This window comes from Poecilia reticulata, linkage group LG1, assembly GCF_000633615.1.
Source record: "Poecilia reticulata strain Guanapo linkage group LG1, Guppy_female_1.0+MT, whole genome shotgun sequence".
In the NCBI taxonomy this organism is placed as follows: Eukaryota; Metazoa; Chordata; class Actinopteri; order Cyprinodontiformes; family Poeciliidae; genus Poecilia; species Poecilia reticulata.
In genome coordinates this window covers 34,055,232-34,056,354 of record NC_024331.1, presented here as the reverse complement: position 1 = coordinate 34,056,354, position 1,123 = coordinate 34,055,232, and the positions used below count along the sequence as shown (strand labels likewise).

Here is a 1,123-nt window from a genome sequence, read left to right as displayed (position 1 = left end):
CTGGTTGCGTTGCCGGTACCTTGGAGGGCGAGGACTCAGAAGGAGCCGATTCGGGTCGTCTCCTCGGCGGAACCGGAGGGGGGACGGCTGCGTCCTCTGATGTCCGACTGAAGCTCACCATTGAAGAGACGGAGGACGACCCTGAGACGAGACGGGTCAGAACCGGTTAAACATCCAGAACATTTGGTGACCCGGGAAGAACACAGACCCGATGAAGGAATGATTTAAAGGAAACCCGACTACAGTCTGGTTCCGTAACCAGCAGGTAGACTGGTTTTGGACTGGGGTTCTATCCGGTAAACTGGTTCTAATCCATGACTGGACTGGAACCTGGAGAACCTGGAGAACCTGGAGAACCTGGAGAACCGGCTCCGGGTTTCTGGCCCAATGAACTCATTATGGAACCTGAAGGCTAATAGTTGTGTTTCCTTCCAACAGTCAGAGGGTGAGCTGATGGTTTCCATGGAGACGGGTGTTGACTAGGTGAGACGGGTCAGTGCTGGGTGGGTCCATGACGCATCCTCAGCAGAACCGACGGCCCAATTATTCCAGGACCTGAAGAAATTCTGATGGTTCTTAAGTTGAACCAGCAGAGATGACTCGGATTCAAAACACCGTTCCGTGTCGTTTCATTCAGCGCCAGGCCCAAATATATTCATACGCCCTACAGAACCCGGATGCGGACCCAAACTTTCCCGCCCAGCACCGGCCAGCCTGAACCTAGGCGTACGCCAACAGGTGAGGAGTGATGACGGAGAGTCCGGAGGGTCATACTAACGTGGGCCGTGAGGCAGAGAGATTACAGCGAATATGCTGTCGCAGGCTGCAGGGCGAGCAGAACAAACGGGTCAGAGGAGCAGAACCGGCCCGGTTCTGCTGTGGAAACTGGTTCATAGATGAAGGTTAGTGTGAATCACAAGATCAGAACATCACTGAGCAGAAAGGAATATCCTGCTAATCACATCTGCCAACGGCTCTGGATGCTGGTCATGATCCCACTGAGGGGCGTCTGGTCGCCCTCAGAGGGCGGAGTTAGCGTGATTCAGCTGTCAGAGGGTGTGTGCTTGGTATCTGTGGGAGGAGTTAGCGTGATTCAGCTGGGAGGGAGGGTGCTTGGTATCTG

The 1,123-nt window shown here is 54.5% G+C and overlaps 1 protein-coding gene across 1 annotated transcript in view; it reads right to left on the bottom strand.

The window, feature by feature from the left end:
* Positions 1-1,123, bottom strand: part of sos1 (son of sevenless homolog 1 (Drosophila)) — a 21,706-nt gene that overhangs the window by 2,171 nt on the left and 18,412 nt on the right. Inside the window, exons 21-22 of the mRNA XM_008420725.2 lie at positions 779-823; positions 5-141 (exon numbers count right to left, since the gene is read on the bottom strand). Of these exons, the coding sequence (XP_008418947.2) occupies positions 5-141; positions 779-823 (182 nt within the window). The remainder of the gene's footprint in view (positions 1-4; positions 142-778; positions 824-1,123) is intronic.